This window comes from Vombatus ursinus, unplaced genomic scaffold, assembly GCF_900497805.2.
Source record: "Vombatus ursinus unplaced genomic scaffold, bare-nosed wombat genome assembly UNPS02009205.1, whole genome shotgun sequence".
In the NCBI taxonomy this organism is placed as follows: domain Eukaryota; kingdom Metazoa; phylum Chordata; class Mammalia; order Diprotodontia; family Vombatidae; genus Vombatus; species Vombatus ursinus.
This window is the reverse complement of record NW_020948983.1, coordinates 45,192,278-45,219,051: the sequence shown is the minus strand read 5'-3', so window position 1 is coordinate 45,219,051 and position 26,774 is coordinate 45,192,278. Positions and strand designations below refer to the sequence as shown.

At 37.6% G+C, this 26,774-nt stretch overlaps 1 protein-coding gene across 2 annotated transcripts in view; it reads left to right on the top strand.

Moving 5' to 3' along the window:
- Positions 1 to 26,774, top strand: part of PCSK6 (proprotein convertase subtilisin/kexin type 6) — a 250,644-nt gene that overhangs the window by 88,587 nt on the left and 135,283 nt on the right. For both annotated transcript variants that reach the window (XM_027852143.1, XM_027852144.1), the window contains exons 7-8: positions 11,941 to 12,113; positions 18,604 to 18,816. In XM_027852143.1, coding sequence (XP_027707944.1) covers positions 11,941 to 12,113; positions 18,604 to 18,816 — 386 coding nt within the window. The remainder of the gene's footprint in view (positions 1 to 11,940; positions 12,114 to 18,603; positions 18,817 to 26,774) is intronic.

The window sequence follows — 26,774 nt, the reverse complement described above, 5'->3', positions numbered from 1 at the left end:
CATGAATAGTGCAGCTAATCCAAATCTTTGTGTTAGTTATGTTCATGTTGTGGTCCCTCAGGATCTCATGGTATTGAACTACCCCCTGTTCTCAGACCCAGAGAGAGATAGTAGGTCCTGTCTCTAGCCCAGGCCCTGCAGACATCAATGAGGAAAGAAACCATTTTGTAGAAGGGGTCACCTTTGTCAACACCAACTGTCACCAATAGGCAGGTAATCCCAAGAGTCCCAGGAGTGGCAGGATCCTCCAGATTTTGGGTCCTGCTTTCAAGCCTATTCCTTGCAGCCATCATCCTGGGAAGCAACCTTTATGGAGATGCTGCCTGGTACCTGTTTCTGTGGTAGCCACAGCTACTGAAGATCCAGGAAAAAAAGGAGGAGGTTGCCATGGCAGTATCTGGCACTGTCAAATGACTCAGTACCAGAGACACATGATTTTATCAGTGGAAGTAACACTGAAGATGACCCAGTAGCATCTGCTTTGCCACTATACCCCAAGAGCCATGGGACCTCTCTGTTAGACTTCTAGCCCAAACCTTCTATATGTATCGTCTCCCTTATTAGAATGTGATCTACTTGAGAACAAGGACCGTCTTCCTTTTCTGTTTGTATTCCCAATGAAAAGCACAGTACTTGATACATTGTAAGTGCTTAATAAATAACTTTTTTTTTTACCATTCATATTCACTCATACCAGGATAGTGAATGGATATGATCTCAGACTATACAACAATATTCGATGCTAATTTGTAGCTATGTGCTTTTCTTAATATCAGTGTAAAAACTTTTTAAAAATTCCTGCCATACGAGAGGCCGATTTATATTTAAAAGGTATATAGTTCCTGCCTTGGAGAAGGTTACTTAGTGAAGAAATAGGTCAATTGCAATAGTAACTCAAATTTGTATAGTGCCTTACAACTTGAAAAGTGATTTCCGTATGATAACCCTGTGAGGTGGATATTTGTGGTGTAGTTCTCTCTGTCTTACAGGCAAGGCTCAGTAAGGTCAAATGATCTGTTAAAAGCCCCAAAGTATCAGAGCTGAGACTTAAACTCAGGCATTCTAATTCCAAGCCTAGCGTTCTTTCTACTACATCATCATAAACATGTGTACATAAAAGCAGTGAATGTCAGAGCTCTAAAGGTGCTTATGGAATCCAGCCCTCTTATTTTATGGATGAGGAAGCTGATATTCAGTTGCATCAAACCCACAATACAGCAGAAAGAGAATAGGATCTGGAGTCAGAAAACAGGCTCAAAGCCTGACATTGCCACTTACTTATGATCCTGGGCAAGTAACTTTATCTCTATTGGGCTGTTTCCTAAATTGTAAAATAAAAAGGTTGAACTAAATGTTCTCTGAGGTCCCTTCTAGTTCTAAATCTATGATCTCATGAACCTATGAAGTGCACTAGAACCATAATATAATGGTAGTCACCATAGAGCAAAATGCATTATAAGGTAATTTTATTATTGTTATTTATAATTTATATATAAATATACAATATATAAATATGTAAAATATATAATTTTTAATTATATATAATATATTATTATTATGATTTACATAGAACTTTAAGTTTTGCAAATCCCTTTCCTAATATTATCTTCATTTGAGTCTCACAACAATCTTGGAAGAAAGGCATTATTAATATTATTATTATTATTGCCATTTTACAGTTGGGAAATTGAGGCAGACAGAGGTTAAGTGACTTGTCCAACTAATACGTAATATGTAAGGCTAGATTTGAACTCAAATTTTCCTGACAAAATTTAGCGTTCTATCTACTGTACCACCTAGCTGCCTAATAAATATATTTGTCTCAGACCTCATTGGAGAAAGTGTCATGCTCAAACAAAGGACCTCATTATTAGATATTTCATCTGTCCTTAGTATTCAAATAGATATGCCATCTCATCCATGTTGGTATTTCCTCCGGCCATGTAGATTGCAACCCATCTATACTGGCCCTATCCTGTGTGACTCCTGTCCATATTCTCACCTTCCACAACAGGGGATCTAAGGAGCTTTACTTGATTTCACTTGACATCGTGAGGATTTTTATTTGTTTGTACCTGTGATTTCATCAATGTAGGAGTTATACCTAACTCCGTATGCCAATGAAGATTTATGTGTTCTGCAACTTTATAATCTTAGGGAATGAGTTGCCTGAGACAATGAGAGACTAAATGACTTGCCCAGGGTCATATATTCACCATGTGTCAGAAATGGAACTTGAACCCAGGTCTTCCTGACTCCAAAGCTGACCCTGTCCACCATGCCACACTTCTTCCTTGAGAAGAAGTTGACCAAATGGATGGGACACAGAGGAGAGAATGAAATAATGCAGTGCTAATGTAATCTACTTTATAGTGGTGAACTAATTCCAGTTACTCTTTCTTCTTTGGAAAGAGGTGATGTGGTAACCAGCTAGAGGGAGATGTGAAGGCAAGAAGCTTCCTCCAGGTCTAATTTATAACTGGGTAACAGCTTATCTCCAAGGCATTTCATATGACAAATATGAATGCAAATATCCCTTGACAGGTTTGGAAGCCACAGCGATGGCCCTTTTTTTAATTTGCCTTTTCAAATGAGGGTTGTGATATGTGTGCATATTTAGAGGAAATGAGATCACTTTGTCTCTAGCAACAATAAAAGCTGACAAAAACCTTTAGGTTTGTGATGTTTCTAAGCAACTAAATGGGAAAAAAAAACAAACCCAAACCTCACTTTACGTACAGCTACTGATCATGAGCAGAACCTACTGTAGTTTTCACTGAAGAGTGATTCTCAGAGAATTTACTAAAATAAACTTGGGATTAATGAGCAAAAGTTGTTGGGGGAGGCCTATTTGTCACACTCCAGAAGCGACAGTCTAATTTTATTTGCCACTATTCATTGCTCTTGCATTGCTTTTCCCTGGCTGTAGGCAAAATACATTACAACTCAGTAAACAAAAAAGTGGGTCTGGCATTTTCCCCCCTTCCTTCAAATTCCTTACTGTCTGTACTTTTGAGCCTTTATTAGAGGAAATTTTTTGGCCTCCGTCTCTATTCCTTTTTATTGTTTTTGAATTTTAATTTCCCCTGGAAGTTTACAGGAAAGAAATAAAATAATTGTAATGTGAGGGCACTGGATTTAGATGGTAAGTTCCTTGAAGCCAGGAACTGATTTTTGCCTCTTTTTGTATCCTCAGCACTTAGTACAGTGTCTGGCACATAACAGGTTTATTTAATAAATGTTTATTGATTGATAACTGATTTGGGATTTTTGTTCAGTTGTTTCTGTCATCTCTGACAGAATTTAATAAATGTTCATTGATTAACTGATTTGGGCTTTTTGTTCAGTTGTTTCTGTCACCTCTGACTCATTCATGATCCCATTTGGGGTTTTCTTGGCAAAGATGATGGAGTGGTTTGCTATTTACCTCTCTGACTCATTAGAGGAAACTGAGGCAAACAGCCTCAAGTGACTTGTCCAAGGTCACACAGCTAGTAAGTGTCTGAGGCTGGATTTGAACTTAGGTCTTCCTGACTCCAGGCCTGGTGCTCTATCCACTGTGCCACTTACCTGCCTGTCAGGAAACTTACATTCAAACCTCATCTCTGCCACTTACCCCCAATTATAATGTTGTGACTTAACCTCTTTGGGACCTGGTTTATCACTAGTGAATATGGGGGGCAAGGAGTAGAGAGTTGATTAGATGGTCTCTGAGGTTCCTTTAGAAATCCTACGATCCCGAGTGCTGTTTAGTAGGGTAAATGGTGCAGTGGATAGAGTGCCAGGCCTGGAGTCAGAAAGAATCATCTTCCTGAGTTCAAATCTGGCCTCAGACTGCATGACTGGCTGTATGACCCTGCGTAAGTTGCTTAGCCCTGTTTGTCTCAGTTTCCTAAGAAACTGTAAATGAGCTGGATCAGGAAATGGCAAACCCCTCCAGGGTCTCTGCCAAGAAAACCCTGTGAGGTCACAGAGTCAAATGCAACTAAAATGACCGAACAACAACAGGTATACCTTGCTTCATGTAAACCCATCATATGAACGTCTGAATTTACACAAATGATAAATTATTAAGATAAAGTTGTTACTGGTCTTAATTACAAAAGATCTCCTTTTATTAGTAAGCCCCCACAGATGTCAGGAAGACCTGAGTTCAAGGGTTCTTTGCTTTACTGAAAGTACTCCTTTAATTATGAAGCTCTCCCAGTACATTTAAGATGTGATCAGATTTATCAAGATTCAGTTCACCCACAAAAGGTATTAGTTGTTAAAGAGATACTGTAATGAACAGGGCACCATACTTAGAATGAGAGAACCTGGCCTGAATCTTGACTGTTGCTTACTAGCTGTATGACCTTGGATAAGTCATTTAAATCCCTGTTATACCCTCAGTTTCTTCGATTGTGAAATACACAGCTTGGATGAGATGACCATTAAGGTTCCCTCTAGCTCTAAATTCTATATTCCTTTTATATAAAGTAAGATATGCCTAAATCATTCTTTCTTTGATCACGAAGAAGACTCATAACATGAATAAAATTTCCTGTTGAGAAAGAATCTGCCTTAATACCATCCTATGTTTCCTCAATGAAGATCATCCGGAGACCCAAAATACTGGGTTGCTCTGAAATGCCATCTTCCACATAATGTAATGGCTATCTTTTTGCCCCACAAAAGATGTCTCTGGGATTTCACTTTTATTATAGTTATAGTACCATACTGGTAAGCTCTATACCTATCATCTTGAAAAGAATCTTTCACCAAGGCAACAACTTCAAGTCAATTTGCATCCAAAATAATTTTTCCAAATTATTTTTGAACCTAAAATGTACAAGAAATAGTCTTTCATTAAAGGAACGATTATTATTTTTCTTCCATTTGTCACTCCTTGATCATTTTATACACAAATGACTAATACAGGAACAGCAGTTTTGCTCTGAAAATATCTATCTTTTCTTTAGGCAGCTTGTCAGTGCTGTTTGTGAAAATATATGCTTCATTAAAATCCAAATAAATTATGCTTTAGAGTGCATCAGTCAGACTTTTAAAAATGATGATTAGAGGCAGATATTTGTAAATTGCCTGAGTCTTTTATTTCTATATATTTTTAGATGCTTCTTGAAAGCTATTTGTTCCTGCTCAGAAAACAGGCATTATAACAAATATGCATGGTTTATCGACATAGAGGTCTTGAAATCATCAAAGTGGCTCTTTATAACAAGCAATTTAGATTTAGGCCTGGGTGATCTGTAGATTAACTGACTGGTCTATATATAAGCTCCCATTCTGAAATTTTTTCTTTGACAGATTGCGCATCTGTATACAAGATTGAAGACAGTGGATTTGTAATACTCTGCCTACTAGAGGTGCTGTTCTGGGAGCCATATAATCTAAGATGATTTGGTGGTCCATGGGTGCAACCTTTGTGGGAGTCATGTGAATAGCAGCTATGCTTTTCAGTAGCTCCACAAAAGGAGGATTTAGTGAATGTGGAAATCCAGACTAACGTAACTACCCTGGAATTCTCTTAACATGGAATGGATTTATCTTGGAGGAAAGATAGGATAAGATGGATAGGGTGAAGTGTTCAAAATTATTCACTTCCAGGCCTAGGCAGTTAGGCAGCACTGAATTTAAAATCCAGAAGCCCTAACTTCAGACTGTATATCAGACACTTAATAGTTGTGTAATATTGGGCAGGTCACTTAACTTCTATGTGCCTCAGTTTCCTTATCTGTAAAATGCAGATAGGGGCAGTGAGGTGGTACAGTGGATAGAGTGCCAGGTCTGGACTCAGAAAGACTCATCTTCCTGAGTTCAAATCTGGCCCTAGACACTTACTGGCTGTGTGACCCTGGGCAAATCAACTAACCCTGTTTGCCTCAGTTTTCTCATCTGCAAAATGAGCTGGAGAAGGAAATGGCAAACCGCTCTAATATTCCTGCCAAGAAAATCCCAAATGAGGTCACAAAGAGTCAGATACAACTGAAATAACTGAATAACAATAATTCACAAGTCTGTTGTTAGGATCAAATGAGATAACATTTATAACATGCTTTGCAAACCTTAAAGAGCTATAGAAATGCTATTATTATTATTATTTGTAAAAAGAGGAAATTGGGACTCAATGATCTCTGTAGTCCCTTTCATCTCTAAATCTGATCCTATCTAATGTTCTCATGAACCTAGTTGGATAATATGGCAACCACCATTGTGTGTGAAAGGAAAAATAAGTAAAACATCAAGAATATTATAATTAATATGAAAAGTTTCTGTACCCACAGCTGTCTGCCCCTATAGAATAATATTGTCTCAGGCAGAGAAGTCACATGAGAGAGAATTGGTGTCTCACCAACATCTACTTGTCTCTTTCAAAATGTGTTCTTCATGACCTACCCAGTGCCTACTTACTTAGACTTCAAGATGGTGCTATGAACTCCTTTCCAACCTCCTAAATAGTCCCTCAGATGTGGTTATCCTTCAAACTCTCAACTGACCTATCATCACACCTAAATCAGATCTTGAACCAAGCTTTCTTTCTCCAAGAGGGTTCTTTTCTTGGAGCTCTGTTAATTGCCTCTAATCATGGTGTAGGATTCAGTACAAATAAGAGTAGACAGGACTCTCCTTCTAGAGCTAATGGCAGTTTCCTGTGGAGCAGATGACTGAGGAAGCAGTATCGATTATGTCACTATCATCTTAATAACTTGAAAAAATGGAATTAACTTTTAATAGACTAACGGACTAACCATCTGAGCCCAGATGCTCAAGGTATCAGGAGTCTGAAATCAGCTGCCAAAATGATAAGGAAATGTCTGGGTACTGGGAGGAAAAATGATGATCCCGAAGTTAAATTTATTTGCCCTGTTTCTTTTCTTTCAAGGCCTCCAAGCTATAAAAAGATTATTCTTCTAATGGGTTTAGCTTGCTCCTCAATCACAAGTCATGAGCAATTTGGCTGACACCTTTCCAATGGCCCATGGCACTGTTGTTGAACTTATGATGTCTCCCTGTCCTTGGCCTTGGGTATTATTTTGCTACAGTTTTTTCCTCACAATTCATTTCAAGTAACATTACCATCCACTTGAATTTTTCACTCAGAGAGCCCAGGAATTGAGACCTATGACTGGTGTCTGGATATACTTATGTTCCAGCCACTCTGACCCATGTTTTACTGGACTCCCTGGACCCCTTAGATGCTGTCAGAATTTCCATGGACCAGTCATTCACCTCACTGACTGGGAGAACCTAGCACAAGAAGTAATAGATATGCTTCTAAAGCATTATAATGTGTTCCATTTAAGAAATACCTAGGAAAATGTGAATTTCTAAAGTTGATAAGTTTAGGGAGTTCTTTTTTCTTTTTATAAAGTGAATTTGGGGAATTCTTTAAATAGCAAGTATCTTCTACACAGAATTCATTTAAATGTTCTTTTACAAATCATTAACTACAACTTGACAGAGTGGCTAGAGGGCTGATGGATGTAAAAACTGTGTTAGGGATTACAGCCTATTGAATATCAACCAGAAATGAAGATAGAGCATCTCTAGAATTATAATTTAAGTCAATGAGAAAATAGGATTTAATTAACAGATAATTTCTCAGAAACTTGATTATTGGGGAAAGCTAAGTATATCCTCTAGGGAATGATCTCCAAAGTAGGGGCTATGCTAGACCTTATTGGGGACATAACCTTTCCCCAAGGGGTATGGGAACCAACCAATGAAAAGGTGGGAGATTGGTCACATCCCACCCATCCCCTAATTTTGTTTATGGGACTTATCTCCAGCAAATCCATACTTACCCTTGTTCTGCAACATTTCCCCATTCTTGGTCCCTCCCTCTTCCACTGCTCCTATGTAAGCTTTTATTCCAGCTCCCCATTCTGAGCCCAGTGTCTTTCTATCAGTGCAATTATAACTTAAGCACTGCCCAGGGCAGAAACCATGCAGTGTTATTGGAAAAATCCACCCCCAAACACACATAAACAGTCCCCCACACCCCAGCATGCCTATATCCCCTGTCCCTAAATTACCTAGGTCATGCCCTTGAAAGGCCAGCTTTGCATTCTGGGGTACTGAGGTAAGAGCTTCACCCCACTTTTTGTTTTGGATGGGACTCACTGAGTTCTGCAGAATGAACATGTATGAAAGAATTACAATTTGAATTACTGATCTCATTTCATTATTTCCCCTCCCCCCCCAACCCAACTCTCTTCTGTACTTCTGTGTTCCTGTTGGGTGTGCCACCATGTCACCTAGGTCTTCCCCTACTCCAATCCATTCCCCAAAGTTATTTTCCTGAAATAAAGGTCTGACCATATCACTACCCTTGGCAACAAACTACAGGAACTACGTATTGATTCTAGAATCAAATATTATTTCATTTTTGTCTCATCCTTTTAAATTTCCATTTTTGTGTAAGTTTTACAAGGTAAACAATTATTAGTTCAGTACTATGGCATATCATTCATAAATAAGCAAATATCCACATATTTGGGATATCTTCTCAAAAATGTTTTTACTAGTGGGGATATGTGGTCCAAGACATTTGGAGACCAATGTTTAGCCAGAGCTGAGTCTAGGTTCTTAGTGATTCAGAGAGGATTTAAGGCTAGAAGGAACCTTAGAAATCATTAAACACAGAAACTGAGGGCTAGAGAAGCTAAGTGGCTTGACCAAGATTGCATAGATAAATAGTTAACAGAGCTGGAATTTAAAATCAGGTCTTCTGATTTCAGATCCATTACTCTATCTGTTATACTGCCTCTCTTGCATCCTTTTCTGTTGCCTCACTAATACCCTTATATTATGATCTTCACTTTCTAGGCTAATTAGTCCTCCTGCTAGACAGAAGGTTTAAGAAAATTTTAACATTTTACTGGTGAAATAGCTTATTTTTAGTCTTACTTCCTCTTAAAACATTTATACTTGCTCATTAACTCTAATATGGGATTAAAATTTAAATCTTTTCATGGGAGAATTCATTATCTCAGATCTGAACCAAGTGTGTTAGGGGTGTGCACCAGAACACCTGAGTGGGGTACCCAGGGTGCTGAGAAGGCCAATCTATTGAATCACTTAAGATTGTAAGTTCTTAGGGATAGGAAAAAAATTTTATTCGTCCATCTCCCTGCCCCACCTCACTCCCAGCAGAAAATCTTGCCTCACACCTGACTGAGGAAATAGAAGCTATTCACCATGAACTTCCTCTTCTCCATTATGCAACATCTAAAAACCCCTCATCTTCTCCTTCAGTCTGCAGAAGAGGCAGCCTACCTCCTGATCAAGGCCAATATGGACCTTTAATTCCATCCCTTTCCATCTTTTCCATCATGTTCATACACCTCCCCCAAGAACCTAATCTCCCTTTTCTCAATTACTTTCTCTAATTTCTCCTCATTCCTGCTGCCTGAAAGCAAATTTAGAACTTCCCCATCATTTAAAAACAACAGCAACAACAAAAACTTCTCCCTTAACCTTACCATTCTCTCAGGTTTTATTCTTTTATCTCCTCTTTTCATAACCAAACTACTAGTAAAAGCTGTTTATACTCCTTGTCTTTACTAATGCTCCTCTTACTCACTTATCGCCTTTAAGCCTTCAGTGACCTCATCACTGAAACAAAACTCTCTCCAAAGTTACAAATGTTCTCTTAATGGCCAGATCCATTGGCCTTATCTCAGTCCTTGGCCTTCTTGACCTCTTTGCAGCGTTTGATGCAATTGCCCATTCTCTTTGCCTGGATACTTTCTCCTTTCGGGGTTTCATAATTGTTCTTTCTTGATTCTTTCTTGTTTCTTCTATGTGTATGATCAGTCCTTCTCAGTCTCCTTTGCTGGATCATCATCATTTGTGTCCTCCCATGTAGGTATGGTTGCACCCCAACATTCTATTCTGGACCTCCTCATCCCTCTCTGTGCCCTTGCTTTAGATGATCTCATGGGTTCAGTTATTTTCTCTATGTAGCTACCTCCCAGATCAACTTACATCCACTTGCCCAAGCTCTAATATCCCATCACCAACTTCCCATTGAACATTGACCACTGGATGTCCATTAGTCATCCAAAACAGAACTCATTAAAAAAAAAATCCAGAATCCACCCCTCTTCCTAATTTTCCTATTTCTGTCTAGGCCACTACTATCCCCTTCAGTCCTCATGTTTCACAACCTGGAAGTCATAATTGACTCTTTATTCTCACACCCCAGTATCCAGTCAGTATCCTATTGATTCTACCTCCACAAATCTCTTGTATGTTCCCTCCTTTCCTCCACCATGGTCTACTCACCTCTCATTTGAACTATTGTAGTAGCTTCCTAATTGTTTTCCCAGACTCATTTCTCTCATCTCCATTCCATCTTCCATTCAGCTGCCAAAGTATTATCTCTAGAGGATGGGCCTAACCATGACACTACCCTACATGAGAAATTTTAATGGCATTCTTTGACCAAACAGCTTTTCCTTATGTATAACATTCTCTTTTCTATCTCTGGGCTTTGCACAGGCTGCAACCTTAGTCACCCCACCATCTCTAGAAGATGCTCCCACCATATTGCTACATCTTCAAATCTATATTCCTTTGAAAGCCCTTCTTGGATGAGGACTTCCCTGAGCCCAGCTCCTAGTGTCCCCCTCCACAAATTATTCTGCATTATGTTACATATGTTTAGTGTTCACTTGTTAAGGTATCTATAAGTTGTTCCCCATGATAAATATAAGCTTCTTGAAGGCAGTCACTTTTTCTTTTTGCCTTTGTATCCCCAGTGTCCTAGCATATTGTAGGCCATTAATAAATTATTGTTGATTGATTTGATAGTAGGCACTTAATAAATGTTGGATTTGTTGACTGAATGAGTGAATGGGTAGGGATTTACTGAGTTTGAACGAAAAAAATATTTATTTCCCATTTTAATGATGAGTGGGGCAAGGCTCAACTGTGGAATAGGAGAGGAGGTTCTTTGGAATGACAGGCCCAGGAGATGTGCGTGGAACACCACCCTTTGGCCATCTTTCTTCTTGGACAGTAATGGGGATAGCTGCCCTCCCTAGTAGGTTTGATACTGATAGTTCACCCAGGTCAAAATGGTTAATAATAATAATGATGATGATAATTAGCAATTATGTAAGACCTTAAGGTTTCTAAAGCACTTGACATATCTTATCTCATTTGATCTGCACAACAATTATTATCCCCATTTTACAGATGAGGAAACTGAAGTTGACAGAGCTTAAATGACTTGCCCAGGATCACACAGCTAGGAAGCAGGATTTGTATTCATATCTTCCTGACTCCAAGTTCAGTATCCTAGCCACTGCACCACTTAGGCACACTAATATAAGTGAGATGGTGGGTAACCTCTTGGACCCTCTGTGATTGATAGACCTGCTGCCAGAACATTAAGGAGATGGCTTAATATTTTACAGGTGTAAAAACCAATGACTTGATTAGTTATGAGTTTAAATGGAGGGGGGAAAGGTATAGAGAATTGATGTCAGTTGAAATAACTGAAAGATCCTAGTATCCATTTGTAGATATAGGAGCTGTGAGTTTTGGGGGGAAGCAGGCAAAACTTTATCAGCAAGAGTATGTCAAAAAAAAGAGTTTAACTTATAAATTTTGAAGTTATTTTGCTTTATTTGCTTCTTTCTCATATTAGAAACACTTTACAGTGTGGCCTGAGGTGTCATTTTAATTCTTTCACATCTAGGAACAAATCTACCAGTGCAGAGAGGGGAGAAAGGTTTCCAAAATAACTTTGAAAAAAAAATCATTCTGCAGAACTCATTAGGGTACACACAGTGTCATTGTTTCAAGCTGTTTAGGACTTCGTAAGCCTTTCCATTTGCCACAGTTGCTCACAAAGGCCTTTGATTGTAATCACTGCACTTTCATAAAAGCCATGAAGCACTAACTCCTAATGTTCTTTTGTGCTTTTAGGCATTCGTATGTTAGATGGCGATGTAACAGATGTTGTGGAAGCAAAGTCACTTGGCATCAGACCCAATTACATTGACATTTACAGCGCGAGCTGGGGGCCAGATGACGATGGGAAGACGGTGGATGGTCCTGGCCGCTTGGCCAAACAAGCTTTTGAGTACGGCATTAAAAAGGTGTGGGTAACAGAGAATAGCTCTCCTGTTGATGCTATTTCATTTTGTTTAGATTTAAATGTCTCCAGTGTAAATAGCCCCATTAAGTTTGACTACCATACTGTGTGGATGTGCAAGCAGGTGTGTAATTGTGGTCTTACAAAATAGCCACCCAGAAGTTCAGGCAGTGGTACTCTAAATTCAGGTTACAGATTTATAGTACTTAGGTAAAATAGCCAACATTGGGTTTTGTGTGTCTACTCTGAGAAGCTCACTTACACAGAATATCTTCTAATTAGACCTAATGGAAAACAGCAATATGTTATTTTCAATTAGTGGCTCCATCATCAGTAGGAAATCATAATTTAGAATGGTTACTCTTTATAGTGGTACAGTATGGCATAGTGAAAAACTACTGGATTTGGAGTCAAAAGACCTGAGTTCCGATCTAAACTCTGCTAATTACAAGTCAAGGGCAGCTAGGTAGCTCAGTGGATAGAGAACTGATCCCAGAGCATGGAAGACATTAGTTTAAATCCAGCCTCAGAAACTTACTAGCTGTGTGACCTTGGATAAGTCATTTAAATCTGTTTGTCTCAGTTTCCTCATCTGTAAAATGAGCTGGAGAAAGAAATGGCAAACCATTTCAGTATCTTTGCCAAGAAAACCCCAAAAGGGGTCATGAAGAGTTGGGCATGACTGAAATGACTGAACAACAACAAAATTACTTCTTATATGATCTTGGACAAGCCTTTTACCCTTTCTAGTTTTATTTCCTCATTTGTAAAAAAGATATACTTGGTCTTGATCCCTTCTAGCTCCCCTTATATTAAGACAATATTTAGGATTTCTTAAGCAGATACTTCCATTAAATATATCAGGGCTCTGTACTCCTAGCAATCTGAAGGGTGTGAGTTCAAGTCAGCAAATATTTATTAAATACCTACTATGGGCAAAGCTGAGGGCTGGGACATATAAAGATGAATTTAACAGGTCTTACCTTCAAGAGTCTTACATTCTCTTACCTCTTCCCTCTTGCTACAGACTGCAACTATTTTGGGACTTATAAAGTACTTAGAGGTCTCTGGTATTTATTTTCATTAAGACATTTTGAAGAAACAAAATATTAGAGGAATAAAAACAGCTCCAATTCTCAGATTTCTCTCTTTTTTTTAATCCTTGTTTCAGTTTTTAAAGTTTCTAAACACACCTCATTTCTTCTAGTGAGACATGAGAGGTAGCCTTACATAGTAGGAAAAACACTGAACTGGAAGTCAAGAGACCTGGTTTCTAATTCCCGCTCTGCCACTAAGTAACCATGTGTGATGAGATCAGTGTGTCCCACAGTACCCAGGGTACCAAGACTCAAGCCAGGTCACCTTTGATGCAGCTTCCTGGTAGGCTCAGGCTGTATTGATACGGCTTCCTGCACTCTTCTGGGCATAAAAGGCCTACCTATGTGGAATCAGTGGCTCTTCAGATTTGGCAGATGTCCTAAGACCATTAAGTAACTAGGTGACTCAGTGGATAGAGGGTCAGACATGAAGTCAAAAAGACTCAAGTTCAAATCTTGACTTCAAACACCTATAAACTGTATGACCTTGAGTAAATCACTTAACCTCTGCCTGCCTCAGTTTCCTCATTTATTAAATGAGTTCAGACTAGATGATCTCTTTTATTACTTTGAACTTAGAAGGTATATGATTCCATTTAATTTCTTTTCAGAATCCTTTGTACATAGTAGGTACTTAAACGTTGAATTAAAATTTTTTTTTTACCTGGACCATGTAATAAGGTATGTCTTAATCACTGTTTTGACTCCATTCTGAAGCTTGATCTTTGAGAAATTAGTGTTTGTTGTGCTTCAGAAATGATTGACTAAGATTGGGAATTCAGCTCCCACTGTCTTTGCCCTTGTGTCTTTGGACAATCCCTCAGTGGAGCAGACACATTTTTGTGAGATCCAATGTATAAAGAGAAAAAAAATGGGAAACCAGATTCATGTCTGGATAAATTCACAACTGCAGCAATAGATAGCATGTCAATTTTAAAAAATTCAGCAACTTCATAAAAAGTTCACCACCAAATGTATAGAAGTCATTGTAAGAAAACATTTACAGTCTTTCATTCAACATGCCTGGAAATCTAGGAGCTTATTTGCATCAGACATTTCTTAGTAAAGAGGAATTAAACAATCTTAAAGTAAAGCTTAGATTAATCTTCACAGTGTGTGGCTCCATTTCCTAGGGAGGAAGCATTACTTTTAATGTTTTGATTTCCTACTGTCATGTGTATAGAAATAAGCATGTGAAGTTGTAAGACTTCAGGGATGGTCATTCTTTCTGGTTTCAAGAGACTGCTAATACTACAAACTCCAACATTTGATAAATTCTTTATTAGGTTTATGCAAACAGTAAAAATAGAAACAGACACATACATATTCTGTTACCTGAATCATCAAAATAATTAAGGCAGATGTGTTTTGGGCGTGAATCATTCATTCACTTTATGTTATCTAATATTGTTTTGTCACAGTACCTGTACACAGTTGAGGCAGCTAGGTAGTATGGTACATAGAGCTCTGGGCTTGGAGTCAGGAGGACCCAAGTTCAAATCTGGCCTCAGACACTTACTAGCTGTGTAACCCTGGGCAAGTCACTTAACCTCTATCTATCTCAGTTTCTTTAACTGCACAATGGAGATAATAATTGCACTTACATCCCAGGGTTGTTTTGAGGCCCAACTGAGACAATATTTGTAAAGTGCTTAGCACAGAGCCTGGCACATGGTAGGTGCTTAATAAATTTTTTTTTCCTTTCTCCTTGTACATATTGTTTAATGGATGGATGAATGGGTAGAAAGTTTGAATAATATATTATTTTTTGTTCCCTTTTCCACCCCCTTAAGGCAAAAAACAAATGATTAGGTGGATTGAGTATTCAGAATCTTAGCCAACTTAGGTTTTCATCATTTTAGTAAAGTAGAGAAGTTTCAAATGGAACCAAGCAGTTTCTTCCAAATGTGCTTGTTATAGATTTCTGAAATATTAAAATTATTGGGGAATTATAATCTAAGGGAAAGAGTATTGGTCCCAGGAATCAAACAACAAAAGACTTAGGCTCTACGCCCTCTGCATCTAATTAGTTATGCAACTTTGATCAAGGTATTGAACCTCCGTGGGCCTCAGTTTCCTCATCTGAAAAATAACAGAGTTGGAGTACCTTTAAACTGAAGTAAAATGTCCTGTGTGAGGACTCTTAAAGTGAAGCATTCTATTGCATTAAATTGAAAATTCTCTTACAAATGGAAAGGCCTTGAGCCATGCCGCCACTCTCATTCCTTCTTCCTCATCCCACTCCCATACTTTCACAAATTCCTTCTTCGGTATGAGGTGATGGCGGTGAATTGGATGGGAAAACTTTTAAATTCATTGTTAGGCATCAAATAAAACCTCCTCTGAATGGTTTGGCACCACAAAATGCTTTGCTGCACATACAGATTTGTCATTCCGTTGTGCGAGGCCACACGTTGCCATAGCTGCTAACAGATGGCAGGCATTTACTAGACCTCAGCAACAGAGCTTTTGAGTTCATGGATGAACTCTTCTGTTCACAGGCACAAAGCTGATAGATGTTTTGATCAGGTCAGTGCTGTGGCTTTAATGAATAGAATATTCAAGTTCAAGGGTAGGTTTTACACTTCATCCAAAACCTTCATATTCTACCATAAGCAACTGAAGTGATGGCCCATGAAAATACATACCTCAGCTATTGATGCTTTGACGTATGTGTGAGTTTACAGGTAATAAACATACATTGAGAAATTGGTAAACAGACTTCTATTTAAATATGTAATAGGATCAACTATTTCTTTCCCTCTTCTTCTTTGCCTTCTGATTTCCTTGGTAACCCTCAAGTCTCAGTTAAAATCTCTCTTTCTACAAGAAGTTTTTCCCAATCCTCCTTAATGCTATTGCCTTTCCCCCTGTTTATCATCTCAAATTTATATTACATATAAATTATATATTTTATATATAATAAATATGCATTTATCTATTTATAGATAATATAAATATATATAAATATACATGCATCTATTTAAAGATATATAAATATATACATATGAATATATGTATACATATATCTTTCATGTAACTTGGAGGTAATATATAGATATATAAACATGTGTATGCATATATATATTTATACATATATTATGTGTGTATTGTTTGCATGTCATTTCTCCACTGTGAGTTCCTTGAGGGCAAGGACTGTTTTTGCCTTTCTTTATATCTCCAGTGCTTAGTATGCTATCTGGCATATAGTAGGTGCTTAATAAATGTTTATTGACTTGACTATTTAGCCAGAGTATGCAGCTGTTTAGATCATTTTGGCTGCCATTGTAGTAAAAGTGATGCATGTTCTACTTTGTCAAAATGACAGTATTTTATGAACAACTTTGTTGAACGTATGTTGGGGAGGGGGATAATATTCTTCAAAGTCAGATTAAACATGGGCAGGAAATATTTCTTGAATTGGGTTACTGAGGATGGACTGATCTGAGGTATTCTCAACTCTTTGGAGATCATGTATATGCACAAATGTATCTATCTGTTTTATGGAGTCAGGAAGACTCGAGTTCAAATTCTGTCTCAGACACTTTCTAGCCATGTGATCTAGGTAAGCCACACAATTTCCTTAGCTTTACAATTTCCTCATCTGTAAAAATGAGATAGTCATAGCACCAATTCCATAGGGTTGTTATAAAGATCAAATGAGTTAACATTGTAAAGCACTTTGCAAACCTTAAAGAATTATATAAATGTCAGCTGCAGTTATCAACATCCTCAGCATCATCATTACTCTGTACATTGCTCCAAAGGTTTGACTCATCAGATACACGTGAATAGCCTTTCAACTCAGGTTTGGGCTGAGCTAATTATTCCAGTCAAGTCTGACAAACCCACTTTTTAAATTTAGAAAGGAATCCTTATAGTGTAGTAACAAATACAGAGAGAGTGCATGCAAATGAAATAAATTTTTCTTATATTCTCTGTTAACTTCTTGCTGGAGAAAGTACAAAGAATGATAAAAATAAAATAATCTGACAGGCCATTTGAGCTATAAATACAACTAGCTGATGGGTTACTGCACTGGAAGACCTACATGGTAGATGTTGGCTTTAATTTTCTAAATGTGATTTTGGTATTTCCTACCAGGAGCAGGGTCTCAAAATGACATCAGCCTAAAATTAGAAACAGGATTTTAGATTTGAGGTTGAAAACTGGCTCCAAATCTAATAGTGAGCTAGCCAAAATTAGAAACAGTAGTGCTGCTTCACCATGTATCTTAATCGCCAATTCAGTTGGGGTTAGCCATTTGGTCTGTAAAGCTTATGTCAATGAATCTGAATGGCAAACATTGGCCTAGATTTTAGTGATTTGTGGAGACTGGTGGTGTGGTTCTGGGTAGTTATGCAGCAATTTGATTATTTTTTTCAGGCTAATTTAATTAGTTTGACCATTCTCTTACAGTCAAAATGGTTGACAACACAGTTTTATGCATAGATACATCCTATGGGACTTGAGTAGCAGTATACGAAAACCTGCTAATAACACATCATTCCCGTTGTTTTCATGTGTACTTTAAAAAAAGAAAAACTTAATATAAATACACTAGATATACCTAGGTTTTACTCTCAGAATCTGTCATCACATTGGTATGATTTTATATTATTTTCATTAGACCATCAAGGAACAACACATACTCCCCTGTGGAAAACAGCATTTTGTTTATTTAAAGAGAGATCTCCCATTTCTAAATCATTTTTCTCTTTTTCTGTTTTTAGTGCTCCTGCTTTTCTTCCTAAAATGTTCAAATATTTTTAATAAGATCCTAGAATTAGAGCTAGAAGAGACTTTAGAGGTAATTGAGTCTATTCCTCTCATTTTTACAGATGAGGAAACTGAGGTTTAGAAAGTGTAAGTAACTTCTTCATAGTCACATAGATAGTAAGTGTCAGAGGGGGGATTTGGACCCAGATCTTACTGACTCCAAGTTCATCATGCTAACTGTTACACTGTGCTGCCTGTTGAGACTAATTTTGTACCAGAATTCTGCATCTCTAAATCCCCAACTAAAGGGTTAAATTCAGTCATAATTAACAACCTGTATATTATTTGGAACACAGTAGGTCTTAAAAACGTAACATTACAAGTGGTGAACAAAAGCTTAAATCTTTGCTTTGAAACTACAAGCATATGGTTATGTCTCTCCATTGTTCTACAGAGGCTGTCAACTCAAGCAAAAATACTATATTAGAATGCAGAATGTAAATCTTGCCTCTTTATGCTTTTGCTATTATATTCAGATAGGTAGAGTAAAGAGAGGGATCAGAATGGATGTGAAATTCTAATTCTTTTAGTAGAAAACACTACTAGAGGTTTTAGAGTGGAGTTGTTGCCTCATTTTAGTAAGCTACTTCCCTCACTTCCCCTGTCTTGAATTTTTAGGGTCGCCAGGGCTTAGGTTCCATTTTTGTCTGGGCTTCGGGAAATGGAGGAAGAGAAGGTGACTATTGCTCCTGTGATGGCTACACCAATAGTATATACACTATCTCTGTCAGCAGTACCACGGAGAATGGTTATAAACCTTGGTATCTTGAGGAGTGCGCTTCTACATTGGCTACAACCTACAGCAGTGGAGCATTTTATGAAGGAAAAATCGTAAGTTGTACATGCTTCTTTCTAATCTTCTTAAAGAACTTATGAAATGATTTGTAAAATTTCCACCTTGTGCTTTAATTAAGAAAGATATTCAATACTTTATGTCAGATGGGCAGAGTAGAATGATTATTCTATCATCAGCATCTTCATTTTACCTCAGAACTAACTATTTAAACTAAAGGTAAGTCTAAGTCATAGACCTTTGGAATTCAGGAAAGAAGAAAATAGCTTCATTTCTATTTTCTTGGGCTTTTCTTTTCAATGTTAATGCAAAAGCACAATAAAATCCATAGGGCTTCCAAAATCTAAAAATAGTGATTAAGAACCAATTTAAATAAACTATCAACTCTGGCAAAAAAAAAAAAAAGAGTGGACAGAAGTAAAGACAGAAACTGAAATACCATTTTTTGAGAAGTTTGACCTATGCATAACAATTGCCATGACTAGAGACCAAAATCATCTAAGAACTACCTCATCAAGAAAACACAATCTCCTTGTAAAACAGAAAAACATGGCAGCGAAGGTATGTGTAAAACATTAGGGAGAAGAATGGAAAACTAAAGAGGTATCGCCTTGCAAAATAAAGCAGTTGAAGAACACAATCCTAAAGAGAGTTTAGCATGAAATCCAAATATATTAAATAATCCCAAGAGTATTTATTTGTACACGTAGCCAAAAGAGACAACAAATCAATTCAAAGTAGAACAGACTTAGTAGTATTTTTATAGTCATCTATTTTTGAATCCAGGCAAATATCGTAAGTACCACATTTAGAGTCTGCCTCCTCAGTACCTAATGTACCTTGTGAAAAAGTGGCCAGGTCATTTAAGAAGGGGAAGCTTGGAAAAAAAAAACTGAACCTAACCAAACAAATATAGAAGAAATTTTTGCTAGAGAAACATAATTTTGAGAAACTTGGGATCAATTTTCAAATTATCTTAAACAGAGAAAAATATTTGGCACCCTGAATCCAAGAGCCTTGGGAATAGTAATGCTTCCAGCCAGTGCCCTCAGTCATCATCCTGGGAAGCTACCCACCCCCAGTGGAGATACAGCCTGGCAACTTCTCTTGCAGAGTCTGCTGCCACTACAACTGAAGACCCAGAAAAGGAAGTTCTTGCTACCAGAGTCTTTGGCACTATCACATACAGTTATGTTTTTATCAGTGAAAATGACATTAAGGACATCATCATTAATAACATCACCTTTGCTGCTGCACCCTTAGGACCATAGGATGTTTCCATCTTACTTGCAGGTGAAACTTTCTGCATTAGAACATGAGCTCCTTGAGAACTGGGGCTGTCTTATGTTTCTGTTTGTATCCCCAGTACTTCACATAGTACTTTGCACATAATAAGCACTTTTTTAAAAAAAAGTTATTTAATTTTTAATTTATGGAATAAAACAAGCCTTTCCGTAATATAGTATAACAAAAAAAGATTGCACATCAAACTTCAAATCTAGTATGTACAATTTGCTATTCCTTTTAAAGTTATCATGTAAATTTCTTTTTTCCCCTTTTTTCCTTTTTTCTTCCCTTCCCCCACCCTACAGATGGCTACCATTAGACACAAATATGTATGTGCATATATATATATATATATATGTCATATATATAAAACCATTCTATACATACTTCTATTTATCAGTTATTTCTCTGGATACAAATAGCTTCTTCACATGTCCTTTTGTAATTAATTTGGGTATTTATAACAGTCAAAATGACTTGTTTGCTCAAAGTTGTTTTTAAAACATTGCTAAAAAATATATTGCTGTCACTGTATTCAATGTTCTCTTGGTTCTGCTCATTTCACTCTTCATTATTTCATGCAAGTCTTTCCATGTTTTTCTAAGATCATTGAGCTCATCATTTCTTAAATCACAATAATATTCCATCACAATCGTATACCACATCTTATTTAGCCATTCCCCAATTGATGGGCATCCCCACAATGTCCAGTTCTTTGTCACCACAAAGAGAGCTGCTATAAACATTTTAGAACATAGAAGTTATTTTCCTTTTTCCCTAATCATCTTTGGAAATAGACCTAGTAGTGGTATTGCTGGATCAAAGTGTATAGGCAGTTTAATAATTATTTGGGGATAATTCCAGATTGCTTTCCAAAAAAGCACTTCTTAAATGTTTTATTTTTTTTCACTCATTCATTTATACAAAATGTTGAAAAAGATAACAAATTGTTCTTTTATTATTAAAAAGTGACTGAGGGTTAGCAAGATGCTGCAGTGGATAGAGCACCAGCCTTGGAGTCAGGAGGACTTGAGTTCAAATGTGCCTCAGACACTTACTATCTGTGTGATCCTGGGCAAGTCAGTTAACTCTGATTGCCTCCCCACTAAATGTTTTTTTTTTTTTATAAGGTGATTGAAAAAGTAATAACACATAGCTTTAAGGTTTGTAAAGAACTTTACATCTGTTATGTCAATTGATCCACTATCTTATTTAATCAATTAACAACCTCCATGTCTACTTACTCATCTTTTTCAAATCTTACTGAGAATGGCTTATGGCCCCTTGGAAAGTAATCAGCTCAGTCCCTGCCCCTAGCATTTCACAAAACACTGCATTGTTTCGATGCATTATAATTGTACCATGGAAATCTTTAAGTTACATGTTCAGCAATGTTATAGAAGATATTATGTAGAAAAGTCCTAACAAAAGAAGGATTCCCTATTGATGGTGAGGTACTCTAAATGTTCTTGTCCACATATGACATTGTAACAATTACTTCAAGATTGTGATTCCTCAAAACTCCAAGAAATCAACTTTAGTATTAAAGAGATTGCCCTTAAGTATGTACTGAATAAAAAAAAAATGTTTGCTGGGCTGACAGTAACATGAAGCTGGATGGGACCAAATAAGGTAGACCAGCAAAATGTATATCTTAGATAAGTGTTATAGATGGTTAGTGGACCCATACCTAAAATTGGGCAGCAGAAAGAAATTGGCTTGCATTACTTTGGGAAAACTGTAGAATGCTTTCAGTGATTCCTAACTTGTCATCATCCACAAATCTCATATCTTTAACACCAATATTTTGGGTGGTGCTACGTGACTATGAATTATAGAAAACCATGATTTCAGGAGAATCAAACTTCACAAATGATCCAAAGGACATCAAAAATCCATCAATCATTAAACATTTATTAAGTACCTACTGTGTGTCAAGCACCGTACTAAACACTAGGGATTAAAAAAGAGGCAAAAGATAGTCTCTGATCTCAGGGAGCTTACAAACTTATGAGAAAGATAAAACAAATGACAAATGCAAACAAATATATACCTATCAAGCTATATATAGGATAAATAGGAAATAAATAGAAGAGGGAAAATACTGGAATTAAGAGGAGTTTAGGGAAAGCTTCCTGAAGGGCATAAGCAGGTTGGAGCATTTAATAACAATAATTTGCCCAGCATAAATAAATGCAAACCATAAAAGATATTATTGACAAAAAAGATGATGGGCCTATCATGTAGTGAGAATAAGAAATAATATAAGAACAATACAGTTGCTCTATTAATACCCTCTGTTTAAAAAAAAAGGAATAGGGAAAAAGGCCTTCAGTGTATTGAGTGGATACTTTCAAAATGACTTATGGAAAGACACAGACAGGAATTGCACAGGATGAGAAAGTATGAGGGGTCTGTGATCTATATCCATGAAACAATGGATTTATCAAACAATATCAAGTTGACCATTGTCAAGGTGTTTCACAATTGTGATGTACCAAAAAGATTCTTAGGCTAGGAGTTAGGAAACCTGGGTTTTAGTTCCAACTTTGCCACAAAACTGCTATGTGACCTAGGGCAAATCACATCATCTCCCTGGCCCTCAGTTTCCTTATTTATATAAACAGGGTGATGGATTAGATATCATTTCAATAACTGAAATTCTATGATTTTACCTGGAATTCTGTCAACAAGTTCGATTTCTACATGTAAATGGAGTAAGGGAAACTTACTACTCTATGTTAGGTATTTAGAGATAGATTTTTACATTGATACATCTTGAATGTCCTCAGTTTTCACTGATTATCCTCTTCCATTATAGGGCTTTTTCCTTTGTACATGAAAGCAGTATTTTAGAATTTGAATCTATAAACTCATGGGAAATGAGCATTAGCTTAACTCCGATTTATCTTAACACAGTCTTTTTAAAAATATTTGGGTGGGTTTAAAGATTGATATTTTACTAACTTTTTAAACTGTCTTAAATTTAAAATTAATGCATAATTCAAATTATTGGTTATTAAAGGGATCATTTTACACATGGTTAGGCCAAAACTGTAATGTTAGACAGAAACAATTTAATTTTAAAGCTCACCAGCATTGCTTTATTACCCCTGCTGCTGAGCCACATCTTTAGAAATTATGTGCAAATTTATTTTTATGTTTTTCTGTAGAAGCACACAGGCTTCCTGTTCTGGTCTGCTCTGAACCAACCAGAAAGGTCAGCTATAATCGCTCTCAGCACAGCCTGGCAGCAACTCTGACTAGTTTACTATGTTATTAGTTCAATGTAGTATTTGCCTTTTCTCTTGGAATATGTGTTCCCAGGATATGCTGCTGAGATTCTGAATGGTGTCCTTATCTACTGGCTCCTTCCCTGCTGCCTGCAAACTGGTCTGGGGCTTGCTCCTCCATCCCCCTGCTGTACACTCAAGCTCTTATCCTATAGCTCTTCTCCCTTTCACAGTCAAACTCCTAGAAAAAGCTGTCTACACTCATTTCTTCTAACATTGTCACTTCTTATTCATTTTTCAATCCTCTTTCTGTCCCTAGTGCTTCAATGAAACTTATCTCTGTAGTTGAGTGATCTCTTAATGGTTCCATTTCCTAGCCTTTTTAAAGTCCTTCTCCTTGTATTCTCTGCATCTTTTGACATTATCGGCCACTTTCTCCTTCTAGATACTTTCTCCTCCCTCGTGTTTATCTGCTGGCTTTTCTTCCTGCTCGTCTGACCAGTTCTTCCCAATATCCTTTGTTGGTTCAGCATCCATACCAGATCCCTTAAGCAGGGGTGTGTCTCAGGGCTCTATCCTCAGCCCTGTTAGTATCTTAGTTATCTCATCAGCTCCCTGAATTCGGTGATCATCTTCATACAGGTGAATTTCCGTGTCTATATATCGTCCAGTCCTCTCTTTCCCTCTGAGCTCTTACATCCCACCAGTGACTTTCTTGGATATACCTACGCACCATCATCAAGCCACCTTGGTTCACAATCTGAGAGTCATTCTTGCCTCTTCCCCCTTCCTCACCCCCGTATTCAATCAGCCGCCGCGTCTTACAAACTTTGTCTGTATAACACCTTTTACATCTGTCTCCTCTCTGCCTACGCCACTCTAGTTTAGGTCCTCATCACCTCCTGCCAAAAATTTTGTAAGAACTTCCTACTTGGTCTTTCTGCTTCTAGTCTCTCCCCTGTCTGGGAGGCTTCCTTCATGAAGCTGCCCAAATCTTCCCTAAGGACTGGTCTGAACGTGGCATTTTCCTACTTAGGGACCTTTGATGACTTCCTATTGACTCTAGGATAAAATACAAACTTTTCAGTTTAATATTTACGGCATTTCAGAATCTGCCTCCAGTCTAGCTTTCCAGGTTCCTTTCACATTGCTCCTTACCATGCATTCTGTGTTCTTGACAAATTAGCTTAGACTTGGCACTCATCTCCCACCTCCTTACTGTTATATAGGCTGTCCCCCATGCCTCTCCTCCCTCTTAGAATGAATCCTTAGCTTATTTTAAGGCTCACATGCCATTTACTATAGGAATTATTTCATGACAGGCGGTATAATGTAGTGGAAAGATCAAAGGATATAAGGACTTGCCATTTACTACCTGTGTGACTTTGGGTGTCATTTAATCTCTCCAAGCCTCTTTAAAATCAGGGAGTTGAAAAATTAATATTTTTTTAAATGAAGGTGTTGGACTAGATGGCATTTAAGTGCCTTCCAGCTTTAAAAATGGGTCCTGTGATCTTGTATTTACTTATCTATAAACATACTTAGAACATAAGATCCTTGAGAGAAGGTACTGTTTCGCTTTCGCCATTCCATCTCCGGTGCTTTGCATATGATAAGCACTGAATAAATATAAATGCTTGTTGAATTAAGTTGCATTTAGCCAAGTTTAAGTATTGACTTGCTCAAATCTTATTTAACCAAAGCTTTTGTTGAAGCCTGACAAGGGCCTATTGACTGAACTAATGCCAGTTGGAGCATTGTTATGGTGTACTGTAGACTTTGTGCAGCTTAGATGGTATTAATCAACCCATGGAAACTGTGGCATAGCTTTATTTGCTTAATAGGCACTACATATGTGCAAGGGACTTAGAAATAGGCAAAATACTTTGACACCAATTAAGACTGTTCTTTTCTTTTAGAGATAATGTTATAGTAAGAAGAATTTCTTGTTTTCTGGGAGAATAGAAATAAGAGTACATGCTTAGTGGCAATTTCCTATGATATAATGATAACTTGGACAGTTTACACACATACACACATATGTACACACACACCACTACAGCTTAGTAAAAACATCTCCTTTATAACTTGGGTTTCTAAGGGGCAGCTAGGTGGTGCAGTGGATAGAGCACCGGCCTTGCGTTCAGGAGTACCTGAGTTCAAATCCGGCCTCAGACATATAACACTTACTTAGCTGTGTGACCCTTGGGGCAGGTCACTTACCCCCTTGCCTAGCAAAAAAAAAAATGGGTTTCTAGTTTTATTCTTGGTCTTTTCAAATATCCATCACTCATAGCTGAGCTTTCCCATGCTCAGCCTTTACTTAAAGTGTACTATTAGACTTAGCAGAAATGTACATCTCTCCAGGCATATTCAAGACTCCTTTACAACCACTTCCTCCTCCTTTGAAGGATACTTTCCACAGTTCTTTTTATTTGTTTCCTACCCTCTTACCCAGCTACTGTGGTTATATTGGCCGGGATGGGGAGGACAGTGAATTCCCATTAACTCCCCCACATAATCTTATGCTGCCCAACAGATGTGCTCATACAGGTCAAATTCCCTGCTTCACCAGGCTCCATACATACCACCCCCTACATTTATACACTAAAACATTCAGGAAGAGAACCTATAATACTTTGAAGAGCATCTGACTGGGAGTCATTATTCTGAAAGCTTATGCAAAACTCTTATGGGATTCTAAGTACTTAATGGGAATTGTACCCTTCAACTCCTTATCCTCCAAGTAGGGGGACCATCTGTCTTGCAATTACACCCCAAGACCCTTTGGCTTTTGTCATCTGACCTGCTACTCTTCTTGCCTAAATCTTACTCAGCCTTTCTTTCTATCATGAACTAAACATAAACATGAACTTTCCTTTATTTCTGGTCTCACTTAGTTCAACTGTGAGCTTCTTGACAGGAAGAAATACCTCTGTTTTTGATTACTATCCCCAGAACTTGATCCATAGTAAATGCTTAATAAATGCTTTTCCATTCCTTCTGTTACACAACTAAGATAATAAATAATTCTTGGAAAACATACCTGAAGATGAGCAATAACTTCTCAGACACTCACGGATGAATGCAACACAAGTAACTCCCTAATGCTTCCTTCCTACTCCCACTTTTTATAGTTTGAGAACAATGGTATCTAAATAGCTGACAGTTCAGAGACACCATATGACAGACCAGCAGCCACCTGTTGATAGATAACATGCAGCCTGAGGTCATAGAACTCAGGTTAAAGTGAAGTGGGAGCTCGGAAACCAGATCCAACATCTCCTTTGCTGAAAGGACCATAAACTTTTTTTTGTTGTTGTTGTTAGCTCACTGATAAGTGGGAGTGGGAGATTGTTCCAGGTTTACATGCTTCTGCAAAGAAGAAAATGTGTTTCGCATAGCCAGCCTCAGAGCTCAAATGATAGCTGTCTGTACAAAAATGCTGGTGGAGAACTTAGACCTATGATCTTTTT